The sequence below is a fragment of the Megalops cyprinoides genome, chromosome 9 (genome assembly GCF_013368585.1).
Source record: "Megalops cyprinoides isolate fMegCyp1 chromosome 9, fMegCyp1.pri, whole genome shotgun sequence".
NCBI classification, from domain to species: domain Eukaryota; kingdom Metazoa; phylum Chordata; class Actinopteri; order Elopiformes; family Megalopidae; genus Megalops; species Megalops cyprinoides.
This window is the reverse complement of record NC_050591.1, coordinates 38,551,760-38,575,718: the sequence shown is the minus strand read 5'-3', so window position 1 is coordinate 38,575,718 and position 23,959 is coordinate 38,551,760. Positions and strand designations below refer to the sequence as shown.

The 23,959-nt window shown below is 48.9% G+C and overlaps 3 protein-coding genes across 4 annotated transcripts; 2 read left to right on the top strand and 1 right to left on the bottom strand.

Annotated features, from left to right (window-relative positions):
• The first annotated feature begins 1,498 nt into the window (after nt 1–1,498).
• Nucleotides 1,499–2,271, top strand: LOC118783239 (histone H2AX). Its single transcript, XM_036537001.1, has one exon. The coding sequence runs from the start codon at nt 1,614–1,616 to the stop codon at nt 2,037–2,039; it is 426 nt and encodes a 141-aa protein (XP_036392894.1). The 5' UTR covers nt 1,499–1,613; the 3' UTR covers nt 2,040–2,271.
• Nucleotides 2,272–3,206: 935 nt separating this feature from the next.
• On the bottom strand, nt 3,207–13,776 carry LOC118782852 (porphobilinogen deaminase-like). Its single transcript, XM_036536459.1, has 14 exons — nt 13,547–13,776; nt 11,850–11,903; nt 10,616–10,688; nt 9,958–10,007; nt 9,636–9,691; nt 8,978–9,055; nt 8,235–8,312; nt 7,899–7,974; nt 7,152–7,265; nt 6,405–6,443; nt 6,113–6,232; nt 5,660–5,713; nt 5,421–5,507; nt 3,207–5,166 (listed from the first exon to the last, which is right to left on the bottom strand). Exons 1-14 carry the CDS (start codon nt 13,568–13,570, stop codon nt 4,993–4,995), a joined length of 1,077 nt encoding a protein of 358 aa, XP_036392352.1. The 5' UTR covers nt 13,571–13,776; the 3' UTR covers nt 3,207–4,992.
• An 802-nt stretch (nt 13,777–14,578) lies between these two features.
• arcn1b (archain 1b) lies at nt 14,579–22,094 on the top strand. Of its 2 annotated transcripts, XM_036537137.1 has the most exons (11): nt 14,579–14,618; nt 14,731–14,911; nt 17,073–17,336; nt 17,882–18,061; nt 18,276–18,481; nt 18,563–18,727; nt 19,016–19,181; nt 20,470–20,617; nt 20,979–21,087; nt 21,244–21,448; nt 21,534–22,094. In XM_036537137.1, the coding sequence occupies exons 2-11, from the start codon at nt 14,909–14,911 to the stop codon at nt 21,621–21,623; spliced, it is 1,536 nt and encodes a 511-aa protein (XP_036393030.1). In that variant the 5' UTR covers nt 14,579–14,618; nt 14,731–14,908; the 3' UTR covers nt 21,624–22,094. The 2 variants fall into 2 exon arrangements, with proteins under 2 accessions (XP_036393030.1, XP_036393029.1); XM_036537136.1 differs by having other exon boundaries at nt 14,589–14,911.
• The last annotated feature ends 1,865 nt before the right edge of the window (nt 22,095–23,959 follow it).

Genomic DNA, 23,959 nt, shown 5'->3' with positions numbered 1-23,959 from the left:
CCAGGTTAAAAACAATTGTACTATTTTTGGTACCTGCTATACAGTAATTTTCTTATTCTTATTTTAAAATGTGTCTATGCTCCTGTACACATTTCAGAAACAACAGCTTGTTTTCAATGATTCAAAGTAAAAAGTGCAAGCATTCATCAAAACCAGTCTTAAACTTTGTTGGACTTCAAGTGTCAATGTGGCGAATTAAGTTTGCAATTTGTTTACTTAACTGGGAAGGGGGACAGTTTTACTACTGCTGAAACTCTATGGAAATTCTTGAAATATTATGTTCATTTTTTAATCTGTATTAATCTTGGTTCTGGAGTGTGTGCTGCCGGATGTCTCATCGTGCCCCAGTGACCTCCATCTGTGCTTTTAAACCACATATGATAAAATTACACGCCTCCTACATGTTATCATGACTTGTGTCATTCTAATGGGGATAGATTGTTTGAAATCATCCGGACTCTGCTATAACCCAGTGCCACGTTTAATGAGATTTTTTCAGTTTTTTAACGTTCGTTGTGTCGCTTTATTCGCGTCCGCTGTGGCGCTCCTGGGTCTCTGCGTTTTTCTTCATCTCGTTTAGCCCGATATGTACATTTTAGCCGTTGCTGTTTTATATTATTTATTCGAGTTTCAGTAAACCGCTGACTTCAGCGACATCAAGGTGAGCAGATATTCACAATCACACCGAATTCTCCCTTTACAAACGCCGTGCCAGCGGGGATCGGAGGTGGGGGATGGCAGGACGGGCCGCTGATGGCGCGGGGCTGGGGTTTCAGTAATGGGGTGCTGATGGCGTGAAGTTCCCGCTTCAGGAGAATACGCACAGCTTCACTACCGTAGAGCTCTCAGCTTTATAGTTTTTGATTATCAGGGAAAGTGTAAAACTGAAAACACATTCATGCAATGCGTTGTATCAATATTAGGCACAAGCGTCAAAAGCCAATGCTTAGTCAAAGAGTAGGTGGATTAAGTATTATGGTTAAATATATTTAGTTTGTTAAACAACACAGTGTATGTTTTTGAATAACGATAAATTAGGCACACGTCATACCTCATTGACTTGCCTAAATAATCACAAGAATGTTATTATAAAACGGCTGATGGCTTCAGGTATATGTACAAATTTGTTACTTACTAGCCAGCAAACTCAGCAGCGCCTTTTCAGGGGAAATGGTTGCTACTGTTACAAACCGCACGTTCCACGGACGTGCAAATTTACAAACTTTTCTGCTGAGACTCAAATTACCCACAAAAGATGAAGGGTAAAACCAGGCAGCTTTAGTCCAATAAAATCAAAGATTCCTGGCTGGCTATATCCAATGAACGATCGGGCTCAGTACAGACAACTCTGATTGGTGTGAATATTTCACTTATTATGCACAAAATAAGTAACCAATGGTCATCAGCATGTCGACCGTCCCCGTCTCTCGAAACCAACCATATTTGACGTAATCAGCCTCACGCCGAATAGAAATGAGGGGCGGGATGAAAGGCGTGTCATTGCTGTGGCAGGAGATGAGTATAAAATGCGCACTTTCTTTCACAGTTAGTGCGTCTTCAGACGGCGATTGTGATTCTGAATCTCGGTAAGCTACTTTCTGTGTATCTTCATCATGTCTGGCAGAGGAAAGACTGGCGGTAAAGCGCGGGCTAAGGCCAAGACTCGCAGCTCCCGGGCTGGCCTGCAGTTTCCTGTCGGCCGTGTTCATAGGCTGTTGCGGAAGGGTAACTATGCGGAGCGTGTAGGTGCTGGGGCTCCTGTGTACCTGGCCGCTGTGCTTGAGTATCTGACCGCTGAGATCCTGGAGCTGGCGGGCAACGCAGCCCGGGACAACAAGAAGACCCGCATCATCCCCCGCCATCTGCAGCTGGCTGTTCGCAACGACGAAGAGCTCAACAAACTTCTGGGTGGCGTGACCATCGCCCAGGGCGGCGTGCTGCCCAACATCCAGGCCGTACTGCTGCCGAAGAAGACCGGCCAGGCCGCTCCGGGCACTGGAAAGGCGGGAAAGAAGTCTTCGCAGTCCCAAGAGTATTAAACGCCATTCCTCCTCTGTAAAACCCAAAGGCCCTTTTAAGGGCCGCCCAAACTGACTGAAAGGGCGATTCTAACCTTTACCTGGAAAGCTGCTTGTGTAATGAATCCGAGTAGCGCTGCTAACGCTGTATTGCAGTAGGTTTCATGTGAAACTGCATGATGTAAACTTGCACTGACCGGAAGCGCGGTCTCTCCCGCCATCGCTTGTGAACAATAAAGGTGCCGCTTTTTACTACCCCTTCATGGCTTTGTTCTGTGTTAATAGGTTTTAAGCATGGTGCGGCATTGTTGGCAGTGTTACTTCATAACCCCAAGGCTGCCTGCTGTAGATGCTCGCCTTTCCCACGGTGCGAGAGCTGGGACTGAAACACAGCGCGATTGGCCATTAATGTGATTTGAAAGTCATCGCGCGAAAACCCCCTGCATACGGACTGCATCCTGCACACGCCGCTGAGCTCAACAGGCTGCATACAATCCGTCAGACACACCACTGAACTCTCACCGTCACTGATCAGGGCATAGTGGTTAAACTTCCATCAGTTTTTGGCTTACTTGGGCAAGCTACATACTCTAACAATTTGGTGTTTTAACATACAACATAAATCAATTTAATATGACAATGTATAGGCAACTTAATAGCGTGTTTTTAAAGGGTACATTTGTGCAACAGTCAGGAATTTGGATGCACTGCAGTTTCATAACAGGAAACATGATTACATGCTTTTGTAGTTTTAAAACATTTTGATGAATTGAAATTCGTTAAAAAAATATGCCAAGACCACTTGTTCAAACGAAATTGATTGTATTAGAAATTACTTTGCATGAGTTGAATGACCTGGATATGAACATATCCAGTTCAGAATGTAGCAGCACTAATTTTGAGGTTTAACCTTTGAGTTTACAGGAATTTAGCCTTATAACGGCGAGCGGGTTTCAGTCTGCAGGTGTATCCTGTGAGGAGCACAAACAGCGATGCACCTGTCAGAAACGAGGCTTTTGCGCATCTGTTAACCGTCAAAATGCAGCACGCACGGCGGGGATGACAAAACATCCCGCTACTCACAGAGCGGCCAAAAAGTGAGCGAGCACGCACAAATCAGCCCAACTTTGGAAGAAAAATCTCTTTATTCATTTCCATGACACACACTGACCTCGACATGGATAAAGCACAACTCAAAGTAGTTTCATACCAACAGTTAAGGCAGACAAGCTAAATGCACAAAAATCACATTTTCACATTTAAGGCATGAAGCAGATGTGAATGTTGTTCTCCAGATTATAATAATATGCTGCAGTCTCAGTACATTGAAAAGCTTTTTCTCAAACCTTTTGAACATATGGCCTCGTATGAACTGGCCTGGAGTCTGCGGCCTTTGTGTTCTTCCCGGCAGCTCTGTCTCCAGGGAGCCGATTCCCCATCCCAGCCAGGTGTGGTCTGCTTCCACCCCCCGAGCGTCGCATGTATGTATAGTTCTTAAAGCTGCTTTCCTCTGCTTTAAAGCCCATGGAAGTCAAACGTCACTGCCGGGCAGACAGCGTACTTCCCAGCCAATCACAGCTTACGTCTTGTGGCTTTGCATAACCATTTTGTGAAATTTCCCTGGTGGATCTAATAATTTACACTCTAAACCCATTGTGGTGCATTGATTTTACTGGGGTGGGAGTCAGTTTGTAAAAATGACACAAAACTGGTATTTGTAGTGCATTACCTTTAGTTACACTTTCACTATTCTCAGTCTTCATCTTACACATAAATTACAGCCACACTTTCTACTGAAAGATGAGCTCTCGCACACACCCCTGAGCCACCGCAGCAAAGCCTCACTCTCAGTGACTCTGAATGAACCAGAAACACAAGCTGTGTAAAAGTAAGTAAATCAAGTAAAGACTTCAGTTTCCAGCGGTCCTCAGCAGGTCATGTGAGGTCATGCTCTCCTTGTGCTGCGAGTCTTTTTCCCACACAATCGTTATTCCTGTCAGTGATTTCAATAGGGATATCAAGGATGGGATGTCAGTAATGTGTGAGCACAGCAGGGCTTTTTCCCCCAAGAAGAGTCGTATTACTGCTTCGGGAAACAGAGGGAGAAAGAACAGCTGTATTATCGCTTTGGGAAACAGAGGGAGAAAGAACAGCTGTATTACTGCTTCGGGAAACAGGTTCTCGGTGCGCAGGGCTGTTCTGTGGGAAATGAACGGACCTCTCCTCTTGCCAATATTGTTTTACATTTTAATAGAACGACGGTTGGGCATTAATGTTTAGCACTCGGGAAGAAGCTACAAGCAGGTGAAAATAAGCCCCTGGAGGGGGTGTTTCTGCACACAGGAGATGCAGGTCAAGCAGAGGGACCATAATCAAAGGCTCATCGATGCTGGACACACTGGTGACAGCAACACAGGGAAAGTGTACAAACAGCAATGCTTACAACTCGTCAGCCTGTAGATTCCTAAACATTCCTAAACTCCTAAACTCCTAAACATTCCTAAACTCTTGCCAGTGCAGATACCCTGCTAGTTTCTCTGTTAGTTTCCTTAAAGCAGGCGGTCCCGGTGCTGGGGCAGGGTTTTAGCTTGGTCTGAGGGGGCTGGTGCTTTAAAGGGAGCAGAAATTCTGGGGATCAGGCGCGCTCCAGGGTGGCTTCTGCGTGGTGTCTGTCACACCTGCAAGCGTGCGTCTGGGGAGGTGACCGTGTTTGGCTTTCCTGGGTCGGTTTACGGGGCGCTTCCTGACAGACTGAGGCTTAAGGGGAGACAGAATGACTGCAGTTTATAGGCACAGTGATCCCACAGACACACGGAGGTCAGTGAGAGAGAGAGGTCAGTTAGTGAAGGTCAGGTTAGTGTCAGTGTGTGGAGGAGTCAGGTCCCCTGCTGGAGGATGTCAGTCAGTCGTCAGCCCCGCTCCTCTGGGCTGGGGGAGACCTCCTGCGAGCTGCAGAGGCGGCGCAGAGGAATGCTTAGCGAGCATCGTTGAGCTGCCGGGCCACGGTCAGGATCTCTCTGGCTCCTTTGCTGAGCAGCAGCTTGGCCAGGTCGATGCCCAGCTTCTCAGCGGCGTCCTGGGCCACCCGCGACACGTTGGTGGCCGTCACCCCCACACGCTGCACTTTCTCGTCCACTTCCTCTTCCACCTGCCGCCGGGGGGACAGGAAGTCAGTCCCACGCTCTCTGCACTGCAGTGGGGAAGTTTCTGATCAAAGCCACCGACAGGCAGCCGTACTGAATGCAGTGTTACACACGTCACACGAACCACATCAACACGTCTCAACCATAAAAGATTTTACTGAGTGAGTTTTTACTCTATCTGTTCAGGGAGAGAGAAGGGAGGCAGAGAGAGGGAGTGAGAGAGAGAGAAAAAGGAGGGAGAGGGAGGGAGTGAGAGGACCTGATTGTCTTGCTCTATGCTTGTCTGCATGGTCTCCTTCAGGCTCTCTGATCCATCCAAACTGTACACTGCTCCAGTCAGGTAGAGCTGAAAGGACAATAGTGAAACACAAATGATACAAACAAGATAAATATTGCAATGCCTAGAACAATAACTATTGATCTAATTAATACAAATGCTTTAAATCACAGAGCAATAAAGGATTATGAAGGGGCTTTAGGAGCAGCACAGGGTGTTACCTGGGAGTCTCGCACTTCTGTGTGCACAGCAACAGGCACACTACAGCCTCCTTCCTGAGAGAGAGAGAGAGAAAGGGAGGGAGAGAGAGAGAGAGAGAGAAAGAGAGACAGAGAAAGAGGGAGAGAGAGAGAGAGAGAGAGACAGAGAAAGAGGGAGGGAGAGAGAGAGAGAGTGTGAAATAGAGACAGGGTAAAAGACAACAAGAGACAGAAAATAAATGTGATTTCTGTCTGAAACACTCCAGAAGAATGTTAAAAACTGAGAGCCAAAACTAAACAACATTTTCAGTGAGACATCTACACAGAATCTGCCGCTGCAGGTGTGAAGAGTCTGCCACTGCAGGCAAACAGCCACATGGGGGTCCATCCTCTCTCGGGTTCAGTCACACTGAGGCACTGCAGCTCGGCTCGGCTGAGTGATGATGCGTTTGTGGGAAAGGTGGGGAAACTTACCAGGTGCCGCATGAAGGCTCTCTCTGCGATACAGCGCAGCACAGTGTCAGGGTCGTGCAGGACTGACACCATCTCCAGGATGTCATGGTCTCGAGCACGCACCTCCACGGCTAGCGCCCCCTACAGCACAGGAAGACCCAACAAACAATTAACACACAGGCAACTCTCCCGGCAACATGCGGGCAATGCAGGCCAAACCACATCCCAGCATCTCAGTCAGGAAACACCCAGAGAGGCAACATGATAAACATCAATTCCAAGTGAGGAGTAAACAGCTGCAATGGGAGCTCACCTGCCCCACAGCGTACATACAGTCATCTGGGCCCAGGATCTGCGGAACGATGGCACACACAGCCGGTTACAGAGTGCTAACACTAACAGAACTAACAGAACAGGTGCAGACACAAACACACTGACACATAGACAGACAAAGAAACAGACATGCACACACACAGCGGGGAAATCTGCAGTGCTACAGCAGCATAGGGGATAGCGCAACAGTAGAAAAAAGAACTAATAAAAAAAGTAATCAAACAAGATAAATAGTAGTAAATAGTAAATAGTAAATAAATAAAAACAGACAGTACACAGTTTAAAAGACATTAAACAGTAATATTACATATGAGTGAATTACAGACATTAAACGGTAATATTGCATATGAGTGAGTTATAAACATTAAACAGTAATATTGCACATGAGTGAATTACAGACATTAAACGGTAATATTGCATGAGTGAATTTTCAGTTTTGATGTGTGTGGTCCACTGGGAGCAGTGTTGATTGTCAAGTCTGATTGTAAAGTCTGACAGCAGCAGGAAGGAAGGACCTATGGTATCTACCTACAGTATCAATCACATGAAATTCAAAAGAATCATTATAATAAAGCAGTAACTGAAAGGCAGACAACACTGCTAAATGAGTGGATGAGACCTTGGTCTCTCAGGTGAGTGTGGAGAGGACCCTGTTCTCTCAGGTCTCTCAGGTGAGCGTGTCAGGGTGCCGGTGGTGAGCGTGTCAGGGCGCCCTGGTGAGCAGTACCTGGCTGACTCTGCTCTCCCAGCCCATACGACGCAGGCCTGCAGTGGCAAGGATGATGGCGGCAAAATCGTCCTTCTCGTCCAGCTTCTTCAGCCGAGTGTTGAGGTTCCCCCGCTGAGAGACGCTCAGGAAAACACAGCAAGCCTGGACCCCTCCCATAGCCACACCCCGCCAGACTGGGGGGAGGGGTACCCCAGAACAGAGTGGCCTCACAGCCACACACCCCTACACACACACACACACACACACACCCGTACACACATACCCGCACACCCACACACACACCCGCCCGCACACACACACACACATACATACACATTTCAGCTCTCTCACATCAGAGAGCAATAAGATATTTCTAAGATCCCATTAAAAATGAATTTCAAAACTATCAGACTTGCCTTAAACATAACATTTTGTTATGACTATTATTAATAAATGACTTATTAGAACCAAAGCAAGATTGTATGGACCTCATTGCCTTAAAAAGCAACAGCTTAACCAGGCAGCCCAGAATGCACCAGCTGGGTTTCCGGGTGATGTTAAAGAGATTCCTTTATGATATAACCCTGTGCGGCATGTGAGATATGAAAAGATATTGCACCTGAAAGGACTATGCTATGATATGATGTGGTTCACTAACTGGATTATTGTGTCCTTATCCGAGAGAAAGAGATTAGCAGTGGAAGCGGGTTAATGAGTGGTGAGACGGTCAGCAGGCCACAGTGACTCCTGAGCTGGGAAGGATACGATGTCTCTGAACTCCAGGTGAGGAAAGCGCTTCTTTAACTGCGCTGCACGACGGAGTGAGCTGGTGCCAACCACACTGCAAACAGAACACCAGCATCAGCACTGCACAGCCAGCTGCGCAGACAGATTCACCCAGCGGAGGGGGACGTGACTCTGAGATCGGCTTTGATAAACACGGTCCCTTTCCTCTTTTCTAAAAATACTGTACATTGCATGTATAAATTCATCAATCTTCCAGTAAGTGGCTGTGGTTCAGGGATGGGTAGTTTAACCTTTGACCCCTGACCTCTCTTTATTGGGTTTACACCTTCAGCCATATTCCTGATCTTCTCTCACCTCTTGTCTGGTAGAGTGTCCAGAGTTTTCCCAGCATGCTTCGGGTGCAGAACAACTGCATCGTGTGGGTTTTCACGCCTGAAAAAGGGGGTTAGTTTTGCGTGAGGTTGGTAGCTCACCGACTTGGATTCTTCCAGAAGAATCACCTAATAGTGCTCAGTCTTCATCCTGATGTGTAGCACCTTATGAGTGACTGATAGGAGCTTGGGTATAAACTGAACTAAATAACACAGAACATTTCTCAATCATTACTATGTCCCACAGTTACTCTTAAATTTGAATTAGTAAAACTGTATTTCAGCTTTAAATAAAGGTAGGAACTCCTGGTTTTGACCACAGATTCATAACATGGTGAGAGCATTTCCCGCCAGGAGACTTCCTTCGGTTTATTGGCTGTTGATGAGTGAGTGACAGGACGTCAGCTAATAGCACCATGGCCTTTCTGCGTTATTGACAAGGATTTTATCAAACTTCTAAGTGCTCCTTTTGCCAAGTGCTTGGCCCATAGCCAGTGCTAACCCTGAACCACTGCAGTAAGTATCCAGCTGATTTATTAGATGGCATGTAGAATTCACATCATGTAAGGCACACTGGATACGAGTGGTACGGTGTCTGACATGCAAGTAATATTAATAATATAAACAGTAATAATAGTAATATTCAGTTCTAAAACTGCCCAGCAAAGTAACTGTTTAAGAGACAGAAATCACACAGCTGGGTTCCCCTGGGGTCCTCATACTCACTTCAGCACTGCTCCAATGGTGAAGCCAGGAGGCAGAGTAGTGGGCAGGTCCTTCAGAGAGTGCACTACCAGGTCCACCCTGAAGGGGGCACACAACAAGCAGCCAGGTCAGCCGCACTGAAACACTGTGACCTGCTCAGTGTGGAGTAAACGCAAAACACACTGAGCACTGCTGCCCATCCGTGTGCAGATGCACTGTAAGGTAACATAAGCCATCCGTGTGCAGACGCACTGTAAGGTAACATAAGCTATCCGTGTGCAGACGCACTGTAAGGTAACATAAGCCATCCGTGTGCAGACGCACTGTAAGGTAACATAAGCCATCCGTGTGCAGACGCACTGTAAGGTAACATAAGCCATCCGTGTGCAGACGCACTGTAAGGTAACATAAACTCTGTAAGTCATTCTGAATGCTGGGGTTATTAGAGATGCCTCAGTCCTCATCTTTTCAATTAAGAAATATTCTTAATTCTAGATCTAACTATATATTCAAATATATACTGTCACACACTGTAAGTGGGTCCTGGGCTTGCAAACCCCTGCTATAAGTCCTGCTAAAACATTTCTACACTAGAGGGTGCTATTATCTTGATTCTATTTGTGCTACAGCAGCCAGCCTATCACGGCGCCAGCCTTCAGAATGACCTTGGGGGACTTACTCGTTCCTCTCCAGAGCATTCTCCAGTTCCTTGGTGAAGAGGCTCTTTTCTCCAATCTGAAAAAGCAGGTCACAGGTGGAGACATTTCTTATCAGTGCGTCTGGCGTCAGAGGTTACTCTGTCATGCCAATTCTACGCAGCAACCAATGACATTGACAGGCTTCACAGAGCCAGTGGCTTTTCACACAGACAGCGAACTCTGTTTCTGCAGTGATCTGAACATAATGGCACATCATTCTGTACCGCTAGTGTAAGTGCAGGTCATTAGCTGCTGCCTCGCCGTCCCGCTGGCTGTGACAGACGGACACTGAGGGAAACACACCTTTGACAGCGCTGTGTCCAGGATTTTGTCTCCAGTCGTTGACATGCCAACTGGAACAGAAAGGGTTGGAAATATTTAGATTTGTGATTGGATGTTAAGTGGATGTCCTTCATCTCAGACTAAGCATGTTAAGCCTAACAGCAGCTTTCCTTCAGGCCTGAAGCAGTGAGACAGCCTGAAGAAGCAGCACAACAGTACTGCCCCTGTGATAAGTGTATTCTCCCACAGTGAATTTCTTTACTTTTTCACACTGCAAGTAAACTAAGGACACACACAACACACAGAAACCAGCCAATCTCTCTCTCTCAAACACACACACACACACACACACACACACACACACACACACACAGAGAAACCACCCACTCTTTCTCTCTCTCACACACAGACACACACACACACACACATAGACTCTCTCTCTCACACACACTCTCATACAGAAACCAGCCAATCTCTCTCTCACACACACACACAAAGACACAGGCATGGCTGAGCTGCCATTATTCTCCAGCACAGACTGCATCTTGTATTAGGTTGTGAGAGACAGCGAGGCGCTTGGTGGAATTCCAGCGCAGCATGTGTGTGAATCAGGCAGAGACAGAGTCCTTCACTGCCAGCCTCCTCCAGCGCTGGCTGCTCGGGGCCTGGCCGCTCTCACCTATCTCCAGGTGCACATCGGGGTACAGCTCTCTCAGCTTCTCTGCCACGCTGTCCGTCTGAATACGCGCCAGCTGAAGAGAGAGGCATTCACACACCAGTGAAACAAGATTTCTTAAAATACATAACTGTTAAAAAATACAGAGTAGCTTTTAATTTGTTAAAAATATGGAACTTGCAATGATTATACTTGTGAGTTTGTCCAGACTGTTGGTTTGAATGATATATAAAAGTACTGGAGAACTGAAAGAAAATGCCACAGAACTCTGGTGTGTTTGGCTGTGCTGGAGACAGCCACAAAGCTACAGATTTACATTTACATTTAGTCGCTTAGCAGATGCTCTTATCCACAGCGACTTACACAGGTTACAGTTCTTACATTATTCATTCATACAGCTGGACTGAGCCCATGCTGGGTTGAGCGGCCTGCCTGAGGGTGCAGACGCTGCAGGGCACAGGGGTAGATCCTGCATGCAGTGTAAGATGGTGCACTACTACAGCTAGAGGCCTGTGAATCAACCGTTTGAGCTGCACATGGAATATGTGTGTCCAATTATCACAGACTCTCATATCTCCCGAGAGACAGAGCAAGAAATTTTCTTATCTGATCATTGAAGAGCAGGCACTCCCTGTCTTATTGGAAATCCAACTGTATTTTACCTACTACAGTTCAACTCCTCAAAAATACACAGGCTAACAGATGGAATTTCAGTAAAACATAAAGCATTAACAAGCAAATGAATTATTAAGTATTAGACAACATTCTCTGTGTTTTCAATATATATAACTAGTAATACCTTTAAGATACATTCTAACCTGCATAAGAACAAAATAAACCAAAAGCGTGAATATAAAGACACTATAAATGAATAGTGGGATATTTTGTGAAAATAAGAAAGGAAAAATCTCTCCCATTTAGCCGATTACACTCCTAATTAAAACATCAAACTGAAATGTGCATACAGGACAGGTTCATCGCATTTCAGTAATTCATTAAGAAGCGTAGACTTCTGCCTTGCACTGACCCAGCAGCCTCTTTCTCTCACCTGCACCGATTTTGCTGAGGGTTTAGCCTGAACCGACAGCCACAGCATCCTCACCTGAGATTCTTTAGTTTAGTTTACTCTGGTTTCCACCCACTTTTATTCAATGACCAACACTATGCAGTGACTGACTGACTGTTTGAATGCTCAACCAGCCGGCTGACAGTCGCAAACCCAAACCCATCACAGTACCTGGCTCTTCCTGGTTCCGATCCGAATCACCCTGCTGACCCTGCCGTTACCGTCCTGAAACAGAAACCAGGATAGTTAGAAAGAGCTGCAGCGTTTTGGCCATCCCGTGACTCACGCTGCTTTACAGTGCCATTCGACAGTAAGATGAAGCACACGAGCAGACTTCCACAGAGAGACAGTCTGTCTTACCCGTATGTACTTATAGGGTCCTTCCTCCATGCTTGCTGAGCGGGGATCTTGTGTGCTCTGCTGAGTGAAATGCAACTCTGTGCGTGTGTGCGGTCAGTGTGGAGACTGGCAGAGCTGTCCTGAGACACAGCAGAGTGGTTCTGAGTCTGTCAGAGCGACACCCCCAGCCTGCTGGCCCCCACTGATAAGCGAGGAGCGCCCATTCACTGCGGTCGGCCGTTAGGGAGAGGCAGCGTGTGTGCGCGTCGGAGGGGTGGGGGTGGGGGGGCGGGGTTGGGATTATAGGATACTCCCTGAGTAATAGAATGAGCTGCATTTAGGCACTAATGGAAATATTACAAAGAAAGTAATTCCTTAAAGTGAAATTACAAGCAGGCTAACAGGAGCCATGTGGCAGTTCCTCATAGCAATGCAGGACAGCTGCCAAACAGGATGAGCAGGGTACCGGCCTCATACATGGGCTACTAGCAGGCCTGCCCTCTACATGCTGGGAACGACTTACGCACAGCTTTTTTCCTTAATAACTTACTGAAGTTTTCACTTCCCCACAGAACCAGAGAATGACCTCAACATGGAGACACAGACCCCAACTCTACCAGCGACGCCGTCCAATAAACACTTTCAGCGTTTATTAGCTTTGATTTTAAAGCCAACAGTACACACAGCACTACATCAGTCTTCAAATCAGACTTAGCTCCGTCGCTTTTTTCAGCACTTCAGTACACAAACAGCGTTTATTTTCGTCGAGTGATTCTGCAGAAATAGATCGCCTTAAACTCAAATGACATCAGTCCCGATGCGTCCTGTCTGTGCGGGTTATACAGACCTGTACCCTAGTGTGTCCTTTAAAGGACGCTACACTGTAAAACAACTCTCATTCACCGTTCATTTGGGCAATTAGACTAACGTTAACAAGACCGCCAGCGAATGGACCACCTCGCTTTTATGGTTTGCAAAACTGTTAAGAATTCCAGCGCTTCGCTTATTACCTCACCGGCTACAAGCTCCTCGAAGCCGAGCATGCAGCCAACCTGTGCTCAACTGGCTGGCTGGCGACTAGCTCAAATATTAAACCATTAAAAATGCAGCTTTGGATCAATACCATAACATTGGAAGTTCTTTTAAAACTCAAGCTCAAACTCAAGTAGCAAGCTCTCTCTCTCTCTACAATGTTTCTAAATAAACTCAAAGTGACAGATTCCTAGTGCGCTAACGATCTAACGTAGCGTCAGCGAGCTTTAACACTGTATTAGCTAGATCATTAAAAGAATGTATCAAGTGTTATTTCCCCGTCCGTTTATGCTATTTACGCTATAAGTTTTTTATAATTTGCTAGCTGGCACAGACTTCCACGTTTATGCACTGTATGCGCAGCGTGACCACCCTCTGAAATCTTAACCAATGGTGACCCTAGGAATCAAAGAACGATGCGACAACAGCCAATCAGAGTCCCCGCTGGTGCGGGTGGGTGGGCTTAAGACATGGTTAAATGTGCTCCATGAACCCACCTGCGTACTGGCCTCCGCAGACATTTCGGTGTATTATTTGCATCCAGCGATTAAATCGGGGCTGAAGTTGACTGGATCATGAAGAGCTTTCCATCTTATTCAGTGAACGATGGGTTTCTTCCGTGTTGGGTAAAAACATCAAAAAGTGCGAGGAAAAGTCAGAATGAAAGTGCTGCCGGCCGTCTTCTTTCCGCCGACCTCTACGGAGGAATGTCACTTCCGCTGCTGAGGCCCGCGCATGCGCATACAGCAATACTACAAGGTGGAAAAAGGGAAAGGAAGAAATATGCAGAATGTTCCTTAGTTACGGTCATTTCGTGTGCTTTCACTGTTCAGGACTAGCTTACTGAACAAATGCAGACATATATGTAAGACAGTGAAAAGTTATTTCAAATGAATGAATTATGATCAAGAACTCGTCAGCTACTAAAGCCAGACTAATGTGCATTATCAAACACAATACGATAGGAATATTGTAGTAGATATTAAATTTGCTAAACACAATCAATTCTGTACATCAAAGACAATTTCAGATTTTGTAGATATATTAGGTATTGTTTTGTTATTTAAATAAAGCTGTATAGAATCCAGAACGTGAACATGTAAGTCAGTAGCCTACATTCACCAGCGCATCCTCACTCTGCGCGCGCGCGCGTGTAATGTAAAAAAACAGTCGCTTGAGGTTACCTTTGCTAGCAAGGAAGACCTTACAAGAGAGCAGGGGTACATATAAAATGGAATACATATACAGATAACGCACAACACAGAGAATTACAAACCCGCTAAAAACTGATGCACCTGCCTGAGCTGTGTCATGTAATATGTTTTAGAAATCAGCCAAGGGCTTTACTTGTTTTGAGGACGATATGGATATGATAGGATAAAGGATATGGTATGATAAAGTAGGTTCTTCTTACTAGGCACTTCATCATTGTTCATGGTTGCAATTTTGGATTATTGCGTGCATTAGCTTGCTATAACCACAGGGGGAAATGACACGGTAGAATGACGCGTTACATAAAACGCGTAGGAGCTGTCTGGAGAATAGCTTGTAGAGAACATTCAGCATTCAGTAAGTCCAATGAGAACAGAGTTATGTTTTCCCAGTAAATGTCAACAGTTGGATAATACTTGAAGCCCGGTTGTTGTGACGTTGCATAAGTACACGTTGGTTTATTTTAAAGGCGAAGGTAGGAGCCTCCTCCCCATCCTGTGCGCTTCCGGATGGGGACGTGGCTGCGCCGCTGCCATATTGGAGTTGCAGGCTGGAGACGGAGGCACGATCGGCACAACACCGGGAAAATAGACAAATATAAAACAATCGGGGCAGTTTAAGAGCCTGATACATCACAGAGAGCGAACATGGTGAGCATTCGTCCTTTATACGACTGTGGAGTCGTTTAATTGATTGAGACTGCTCTTTCTTTTCCGACTCCAGTGTTTCAGGATGGGAAATGAAGTCGCTCTTTTCCAGAGGGCCTTACGAGCGGATGGTCATTTTTGTTTATGCGTGTGTTATATTTGTGCGTTTTCACTCCAAACTGTTTCTGGGATGATATCGCGTTATCTAGACGGGAAGAGTCTTTGTGACTTGCTGTCCTTCTGGTTCTCCACACTACTGAAACTGGGGTCTGAAGCTTGTGAAAGTAGCCTTAGCTTAGCTAGCGGTGCAGGCCCGGGTGAAAGTTTATGCTAACGCTAACCAAGAGTAATGGTCATTTAGTTAGTTATATTGGCCAGTTAGTTAGTTGCATCGGGCATTTAGTTAGTAATACGCCACTAACTAAATTCACACAAATGTGCCCAGACGGCAAGACAATTTGTTAGCTAGCTAGCTACGCTAACTGGAGAGATTGTTCAGATTCATTAATGTGCTACTGGGTAGCACATTAACTGAAGATGTATCTGGAAAATCTAGTTATAACTGTGTAGGCAGCTCCGGATTTTAACTCTGCCGTGCAATTTTGAGAATAGAACTGTACAGTACCTAGTGATTCATTCAACACTTGCTCACTAGCTGGGCTACGTGGCTACATAGCCATCAAATTGGCTGCGGTAAAAAAAATTGTTAGCTAACCGGCTAACGTTAGCCGTTAGCTGTTGCCATTCGTCTAGGATTGGATTTATCCGGGAATGGACTTTCTTTTAGTTCTTGAGCTTACATAATTGATCCATTGTAACTGCATTGTAAAGTGTATTTGCTATTAGCTCGCTAGATCATTGACATTTCTTTCTCATGACAGATGTTATTAGAGACGTTGCAGTAAGGTAGTCTTGTTTGTGTGGCTCGCCATGTGTAATCCATATGTAACAGGTTCGTGTAGAGCTGTGGGCATTGCCCTCACAGTCTCAGGCTGGCGTTACACCAAGCAACTTTTTATCAGTGCGATAGTTGACGTTATTACTGCCAAAGTGATTTATGCCAGGTTAAGGTAGCGGTATAGTGCCCCGCCTAATGTGAATCGAGAACTTCATTTTCAGTCTTGCGTTCGACACACTTTTTCCGAAATACCTAAAGTGGCGTCGGAGTTTCCGCGATTCACTTGTACCTTTGGTTTTCTTAGCCAACATTGTTATTCAGGACATAATTCATATTTTATATCCATATTCATAATTCGCACCCATTTGTTCTTTTGGAGTTGCAGCAGGTTAGTACCTTGCTGTCGCACAGCGCGTATCCAGCGCGGCGCAGGGCTGGAGACGGCGCTGCTGCGCTTCCGTCGCAGTCTGAGCCGTTTCGGGTGTTACGGGCAGCCTGGGGTGCTGCTGTGGCCCGCGTTTTGTGCGCTGCCCTGCTGTAGTGAGACTGCCGTGTGTTTGGAGTGACGTTTGCATCTGAGCACAGCTCTGACCAGAACTACACAACACAGACCCATCATCACTGGGTTCAAGGTTTACACAGCACTGTTAAATGTAGGTGGTTCCAGCAGGCATTAAACTGTGTGCATAGTCTAGCTCTTGCCTCGCAGTGATTACCAAAGTATCACCACAGAAAATCCTTTGCGAAAACCTTACACACTTCAGCCAGGTTGCTGGATGCTGGTTGTCAGGAATACGAAAGATGCTGAACAGCCCGTTTCTAAAGGAAACATTAAGCATTGGTGTATATTTAGATTAGTTTAGTCTGTGAGGTGATGTATTCTCCCTGTTTAGTGCAACTTGGTTTAATTTTAATATTGTTCATTTTAGTGGAAAGCCTATTGAGTAAGAGCATAGTAGCAGTGAGTCACAGGGTATATTTGTATGTTAGGTTTTGTGTTGACACTGTAAGTAGCAGGTTTTGTGGTGAAGGACATGCTTCCCTGTAGGGAAACACTGCCAGGACGTTGAGATTACATTGCCATGGTAACGGGTCCGTTTTCCTGTGCCCCTGGGCTGAAGGCCTCATTGGGGGGTATGTGCAATGAGAGTTGAAAGTGTCAAATTGGATGAAGTTGGGGGGGAGGGGGGTCTGTTTCTCTCTGTCTGTAGCTCTCTGGGTTGCCCTGCTGTGTCTGTTGAGAATCATGTGACCCCCCACCTGTAGGTGCTGCTGGCAGCGGCGGTGTGCACGAAGGCAGGGAAGGCCATCGTGTCGCGGCAGTTTGTGGAGATGACCCGGACGCGCATCGAGGGACTGCTGGCTGCGTTCCCCAAGCTGATGAACACGGGCAAGCAGCACACCTTCGTGGAGACGGAAAGCGTGCGCTACGTCTACCAGCCCCTCGAGAAGCTCTACATGGTGCTGATCACCACCAAAAACAGCAACATCCTGGAGGACCTGGAGACCCTGCGGCTCTTCTCCAGAGTGGTAGGAGTTCGCCCTGTGCTCAGATACCCACTTGGCCTTCGCTCCTAGCTTAATATGGCCTTTTTCAGGAAGTGCTGCATTTTCTCTGGTCCTGAACAGCATTTTAACTTCAGTGGCTATTTTGCAAGTTGTTGGATCAGAGACTGCAAAAAGCAAGCAACAACATTTCCTAGCTCCTTGAGAGAGTACTGTGGCATGAGAGTTAGTGTGATTGGTGTAGGTAGATGATGTGTGGCCTGGTGTTCTTGTAAGCTGTAGTAAAGTGGAACAGTTACATAAACTGAATTAAATGACATTTAAGAGCTGGAGCGTGAGAGATTCATCCTGTTCACAAACACTGGCACCAGCTCTGATGTGTAAGATGTGTATGTGACTGAGTGACTTTTATCATAACCATAATGTTGCATCCTTTCTGTGGAGCACATATTCAATAACGAGAATACCACTAACCCAAGTCTGAGAGCTGTTGCCAGGACTTGCATTAAACTTCCTGAGATAGATGTACACCTTTTTAAATGAAGTTTCCTGGGTGCTTCTGCTGGCAGATTCCTGAGTACTGTCGTGTGCTGGAGGAGGGAGAGATTTCGGAGCACTGCTTCGACCTCATCTTCGCTTTCGATGAGATTGTGGCTCTGGGATACAGGGAAAACGTCAACTTGGCCCAGATCCGCACCTTCACTGAGATGGACTCCCATGAGGAGAAAGTGTTCCGTGCCGTCAGAGAGGTGAGATAAGGTGGACTACGCTTTGACCAGGTCACCTGGGCCCCTGAGTCATTAGCTGTGGGGGCGATTTCTCCCTACAGTGTCTAATCTTTGATCAGCGTACCGCTCTGTGCTGTGAGGACAGTGAGGCAGGCTTGGGTCTGGGGGCCCGGTCCATCTGTGTGCTTATTCCAGTGTCTCTGTTTTTGACTCGTGTGACTCCGCCCTCTCACAGACCCAGGAGCGCGAGGCCAAGGCGGAGATGCGGCGCAAGGCCAAGGAGCTGCAGCAGGCACGGCGCGATGCGGAACGATCCGGAAAGAAAGCGCCGGGCTTCGGCGGCTTCGGCAGCTCCGGCATGAGCGGCGGTGGCTCCGCCCCCATCATCACCGACACGCTCATCGAACCAGAGAAGCCCAAAGCCACACCCACTCCCACCAGGTAACGTGCAGGGCATTGTGGGATAGCGGTGACCGGGAGGGTGGAGCTCCCAGCAGACGCACTGACTGCCTGTTCCCGCAGACCCAGCGGTCCCAGTAAGGCCCTGAAGCTGGGTGCTAAGGGGAAGGAGGTGGATAACTTTGTGGACAAGCTGAAATCAGAAGGCGAGAACATCATCGTGCCCAGTGCGGGGAAGAGGCCCTCTGAGGCGTCCAAAGTCCTGCCTGCACCTGTGAACGTAGAGAGGTATGCAGCAAGCCGCTCCCATTGGCTAAGTGCTCAGTAAGCTTCCTAACCCATGTAGCACGCTAAGCTAAAATCATGCTAAAGGTGAAGCTAGCATGGTGCATCCTGGGAGTGAAGGCTCCTCCAGGGTGGTAGATACCAAAGTTACGCACGCGTTTACTTACTGTAACCAGCTTCAGCTGTGCTGGACTTGCTGAGCTGTAGGGTCCGACCAGGTCCTTTTTGGCTCTCTGACTGGGCTCTTCCTGCTTCCTGTGTGTCTGAGTGGAGCTGAATCTCTCCCCACAGTGTGCACATGAGGGTCGAGGAGAAGATCTCCCTGACCTGTGGGCGTGACGGGGGTCTGCAGAACATGGAGGTGCTGGGCATGATCACCCTGAGAGTGACCGATGAGAAGAATGGGCGTATCCGTCTCCATGTCAACAACAACGACAAGAAGGGGGTTCAGCTGCAGGTGAGGCGGGGGATGAGGCGGGGGCGGGGCTGCAGGTGAGGCGGGGACGATGCGGGGACGATGCGGGGACGATGCGGGGACGATGCGGGGACGAGGTGGGGGCGAGGCGGGGGCGGGGCTGCAGGTGAGGTGGGGACGATGCGGGGACGAGGTGGGGGCGAGGCTGCAGGTGAGGTGGGGACGAGGTGGGGGCGGGGCTGCAGGTGAGGTGGGGACGATGCGGGGACGAGGTGGGGGCGAGGCGGGGGCGGGGCTGCAGGTGAGGCGGGGACGAGGTGGGGGCGGGGCTGCAGGTGAGGCGGGGGTGGGCCTGCGGGTGAGGCGGGGGATGAGGCGGGGGCGAGGCTGCAGGTGAGGTGGGGACGATGCGGGGACGAGGTGGGGACGAGGCTGCAGGTGAGGCGGGGGCGAGGTGAGGACGATGCGGGGACGAGGTGGGGGTTCAGCTGCAGGTGAGGTGGGGACGAGGTGGGGGCGAGGCTGCAGGTGAGGTGGGGACGATGCGGGGACGAGGTGGGGGCGAGGCTGCAGGTGAGGCGGGGGACGAGGCGGGGGCGAGGCTGCAGGTGAGGCGGGGGCGAGGTGAGGACGATGCGGGGACGAGGTGGGGGTTCAGCTGCAGGTGAGGTGGGGACGAGGTGGGGGCGAGGCTGCAGGTGAGGTGGGGACGATGCGGGGACGAGGTGGGGGCGAGGCTGCAGGTGAGGCGGGGGACGAGGCGGGGGCGAGGCTGCAGGTGAGGTGGGGGCGAGGCTGCAGGTGATGCGGGGGCGAGGCGGGGACGAGGTGGGGACGAGGCTGCAGGTGAGGCGGGGGACGAGGCTGCAGGTGAGGCGGGGGACGAGGCTGCAGGTGAGGCGGGGGCGAGGCGGGGGCGAGGCGGGGACGAGGTGGGGACGAGGCTGCAGGTGAGGCGGGGGACGAGGCTGCAGGTGAGGCGGGGGTGGGCCTGCAGGTGAGGTGGGGGCGAGGCGGGGGCGGGGCTGCAGGTGGGGTGGGGGCGGGGCTGCAGGTGAGGCGGGGGACGAGGCGGGGCCATGCTGGTGTCTGACCCCCGCTGACCCTGTTTGCATTCCATACTGATACGTACGTGTGGAATGTGGGTGAAGTGTTGAAATAGTGCCTTTAGAAGCCTTTGTCTTATTAAACTCTGTCCATTTTTACCAACGCAAATAATAAAGAAGCACTCTACCAGCAGATCTGGTCACATATACATGTGATACTGAAGAATCAGAGTCTTCACAGGAAGGGACAGTGTTGATGTTGGCTGTTCTCGCTGTGTCCGCAGACCCACCCCAATGTGGACAAGAAGCTGTTCAGCACAGAGTCCCTGATCGGGTTGAAAAACCCGGAGAAGTCCTTCCCCCTCAACAACGACGTGGGAGTGCTGAAGTGGAGGCTGCAGAGCACAGATGAGTCCCTCATCCCCCTCACCAGTGAGTCTCCCTCCAGCCTCTCACTCTCCTCTCCTCCCTGCGCGGTGTGTCTCACTCTCCTCTCCTCCCTGCGCGGTGTGTCTCACTCTCCTCTCTTCCCTGTGCTGTGTGTCTCACTCTCCTCTCCTCCCTGCGCGGTGTGTCTCACTCTCCCTGCGCGGTGTGTCTCACTCTCCCTGCGCGGTGTGTCTCACTCTCCTCTCCTCCTCCATGCGCAGTGTGTCTCACTCTCCCTGCGCGGTGTGTCTCACTCTCCTCTCCTCCTCCATGCGCAGTGTGTCTCACTCTCCCTGCGCGGTGTGTCTCACTCTCCTCTCCTCCTCCCTGTGCGGAGTGTCTCACTCTCCTCTCCTCCCTGCAGTAAACTGCTGGCCTTCAGAGAGCAGCACAGGCTGTGATGTCAACATCGAGTACGAGCTGCAGGAGGAGGGTCTGGAGCTGAATGATGTGGTGATCTCCATCCCCATCCCGTGAGTAACTGTCCCTGACGTGGCCGGCCTCACAGGCTCCAGGCTGTGTTTGTTTCGCTTTTGTTTCGTTTGTTTTGTTTCGCTCCCGGGGTTCATGTGTTAATCACAGCCTCTGCGTGTGTGTGTGTGTGTGTGTGTGTGTGTGTGTGTCTGTAGGTCTGGTGTGGGTGCCCCGGTGATCGGTGATCTGGATGGCGAGTATCGTGTTGACAGTCGGCGGAACATTCTGGAATGGTGCCTGCCTGTCGTGGACGTCAAGAACAAGACGGGCAGCCTGGAGTTCAGCGTGGCGGGACAGCCCAACGACTTCTTCCCCGTACACGTGTCCTTCGTCTCCAAACGCAGCTACTGCGACATCCAGGTACACGTCTCCCCCTGCTCCGTGCTCACAGACCGCCCTTTCTCTGAATTCCTGAAACTGAGGTGTCCCTGTCCGTCCCTCCCAGGTGACCAAAGTGTCTCAGGTAGACGGAGACAGCCCTGTGAGGTTCTCCTCGGAGACGGCGTTTGTGGTGGACAAGTACGAGATCCTGTAAAGGCCAGACCGCGGAGCAAGCACAGAACACCTGCCCACCTGGATAACGGCTCAGATACAGTACATCATGGGGGCGAAGCCCTTCCAGAGGGCTTCTCCACCATGGAGTGCAGTATTGGTGTATTTATACCTTTATATGAGAATATAAATGCATATATATTTGTGTATATATATATATGGCAGTAAAGTCAAACTGAAAGCAGAAATGTTGCTGCATCAGCAAAGGAGTCATGAAGAGAAATCGGAGGTAACTGGAGGGGGGGAGGCACCCTGCCTTGCCACAGGGGTGCCGCCCCCCCCGAAATGCGTCCAAAATGCGCCTCACGGAGAGAAGACTCCCCATATTCTGAGATGATCAGTCGCCTTTTTTAATTTCAGTCTATTATAATCCCTGCACCGTATGCGCACACACTTTCTCACACACACACACTTTCTCACACACACACACACACACTTTCTCACACACACATGCGCGCACACACACTTTCTCACACACACACACACACACTGCGCACACACAGCTGTCAGGCTCTGAGGCAGAGGTGTTGTGGGGGTAGAGCAGTGGGGTGAACTCCAATCCTTAGTGCAGATTGTCAGCGCCTGCCTGTCTCTGATTGGTCTTTGGTGGGGTCACATGCTCAGGCCCGGCTTGCATAACAGTAATTGTAAAGGATTGCAGTTATACTTAAGCATCTTTGATAAATTTAAAGTGCTTTTCAGTAAGGGGGGGCTTGGCTGTACTGCCTCAGTGAGACGGAAGTTTATGTTCAGTTTTAGTCTCTGTTTTGGCAGACTTGTGGAAGTGTATCAAACCCGGATAAGCGCTGAGCTGTTCTCTCAGCTGTGTCTGTGAGCAGTGTGCCGTATTACCCACAGCTGCGCATATCCCAGCCCCTCTGTATTTCAGGCCTTCAGCGTACAGCACCTTTCCGCGTGATGAGCTTCTGCTCACCTCCGCTGTTTCTCTAAATTTGTCCCTCTGTCTGTGTCCTGAGTTTTCCTCTGCAGCCTGATTGAGGCGAATCCCAGCTGTGCATCACTCTCTGAGGCAGGGTGTGGCTGCTCTGTGATCTGACACCAGCGCAGCCTGCGCTCTCTCTGTGTCTGTCCTGTAAACAGGCGTCGCCTGTGAGAAGCAGCCGTTTAGTGAGCAGCACAGGGGAGCTCTGCCTTGTACCTGCTCAGCTTTCACTGCTGTTTCTGTTATTGGAGCGGAGGCGTGAGGTCGTCCTGCGTGCCGCTGCTGGCTTCGATTCCTCCTCCTCGGTGGAAGCGTAGGTGTGTGGAATGGCGTGTACCTGGAGGAGCTGCAGTATGCTGTGTGTCCGCAGACAGGCGCGAGCAGGGGCATTTGGAGATTGAAACACTGGCACTTCTTTACTCCATCTTAGAGGTGAAAGTAACCAAATTCTCATTTTCTGGGGCGGAGTGTTTGGCTTTACATTTCAGACACTGAATTCAGGATCAGACAGTAGCAATTTATGAAATGCCATCAAAGAACAGTGAGGACGTCTGAGTATCTCCCCAGAAAGCCGAATCCAGCACTTCACAGAGGAGGATCAGCTGGGCTCCGCCAGCCCTCTCATTTCGGCCGTTACAGGGTGCTATGCAGGGCTGTCACCGAGGGGGGCCAGCTGGCCCTCCCAGACTTCAGACTCACTGCTTTCTGCTCCAATCCCTAGCACACCTGTGTGGCATTAAACCTGTCAAACCAGCAGCCCTCAGTCCTGACCTGCTCCCTGATGGAGGGGGGACACACTGCCCTGATTTCAGTCTGATTGGATGAATAAATGCTGAATTTCTGTTGTTTTATTTCTTTTTTTTTGTTTATATTATTGGAAATTTGTGTGGATGGGGCGTTGGGGCGTTGGAGGGAAAGGGTGGTACATTTGAAATGGTTTTGTAACCCTGTGATGAAAAAGGTGAAACACAAATGACATTCCAGTAAGAAAATAAAAGTCATGACAATGGAATCAGCAGCTTGTAATGTGCTTTTTGTGCATGAAGCACCCTCAGCTGTGACCCATGCAGTGCCGCTTGTCCTTTATTCTGATGTTTAAATCCAATCCTGAAATGTTTCTGCCTACAGGTCTGTTTATGAATATTATCAGCAGTGTTTTCCACAGACTTATGTAAATGAACCTGTACCATGCTGCACTGTAAGAATGAAAGTTCCTGACCAGCCTTGTGTGCTTCAGTGTGAAGACGGGATGTTTGGGTGAATCTGGCATGGGTGCAGGTGTCCCAGTTCAAATTGACTTCTCTCATCCCACTATATCAGCTGTGTGAAAACTTCCACCTCTGATTTTTAACTTGCTGTATGTGAGCATCCATTAA